This window comes from Triturus cristatus, unplaced genomic scaffold, assembly GCF_964204655.1.
Source record: "Triturus cristatus unplaced genomic scaffold, aTriCri1.1 SCAFFOLD_680, whole genome shotgun sequence".
In the NCBI taxonomy this organism is placed as follows: domain Eukaryota; kingdom Metazoa; phylum Chordata; class Amphibia; order Caudata; family Salamandridae; genus Triturus; species Triturus cristatus.
In genome coordinates this window covers 85,897-86,986 of record NW_028187280.1, presented here as the reverse complement: position 1 = coordinate 86,986, position 1,090 = coordinate 85,897, and the positions used below count along the sequence as shown (strand labels likewise).

General features: G+C 65.0%; 1 protein-coding gene across 1 annotated transcript; it reads right to left on the bottom strand.

The window, feature by feature from the left end:
- Window positions 1–361: 361 nt before the first annotated feature.
- Window positions 362–661, bottom strand: LOC146772005 (histone H4-like). The gene has a single exon (XM_085640221.1). It carries the CDS (start codon window positions 659–661, stop codon window positions 362–364), a length of 300 nt encoding a protein of 99 aa, XP_085496347.1.
- Window positions 662–1,090: the final 429 nt, after the last annotated feature.

Below are 1,090 nucleotides of genomic sequence, written 5' to 3'. Positions count from 1 at the left end.
ATACCCGCCTTAGGTCGCCAGTACAAGGCTCCAGGATGGCGGGCCCCTGGGCCGGGCTATACCCGCCTTAGGTCGCCAGTACAGGGCATCAGGACCCCCGTGGGCTGGACTGGGATGAACGCGCCCCTGGACCCCCCCATGCCGGGGCTCCAGGAAGGCGCCCTGGCCCCGGGACAGTGCCTTGCATTGCAGCGAAATCCCCCTGGTGCCCCCCCCTCACCCGACCGGCTGTGGGCCTAGAAAGCAGCCCTGCGGGAACCCTAGCGCATAGACACAGCTCTCCCATGACATCGTGGTCGGCTCTTAAAAGAGCCTTTGGGTTGTGGTGTTTTGTGTTTTTCTCCGTGGGCAAGCCGAGTGTTTAACCGCCGAATCCGTAGAGGGTGCGGCCCTGGCGCTTCAGGGCGTAGACCACATCCATGGCGGTGACGGTCTTCCTCTTGGCGTGCTCGGTGTAGGTGACGGCGTCCCGGATCACGTTCTCCAGGAAAACCTTCAGCACCCCGCGGGTCTCCTCGTAGATGAGGCCGGAGATGCGCTTGACCCCGCCACGGCGCGCCAGGCGGCGGATGGCCGGCTTGGTGATGCCCTGGATGTTGTCCCGGAGCACCTTGCGGTGCCTCTTGCCGAGCCCCTTCCCTCCTTTGCCGCGTCCAGACATGTTCTCCTGTCGGTGCTGTGACTGAGCAGAACTGAGGGCGAGGCCAGCGGCGGCTGCTTATATAGAGGAGCTGCGGCGGACCAGCTAGGGCGCATCAAGCCGCCCACGTGACTGAACGGAAGGCGAGAGGGAGCCCGGCCCCGGCAGGGAGCGGCCGTTGCCGTTTGAAAAAGAGCGCGCTCCCAGCCGCCTCTTTGTCGTGGGCTCAGCAGCTGCCGCCGGGGCACGGATCACAGTCAAGCACACACACACGCCTCCCTTCCCGGCCCCCACTCGTCACCGCGGCCCGCCTGACCCTGGCGCTCGGTGCCCGTTCCCACTATGAACATAAGGCTCTGAAATGTTCTAATGGAGCCATCACATTAACGGCCTCACCGGCACCACCCCGCTGTGTGCGGCCGCCTGCAACCCCGTAACACTGTCCACATG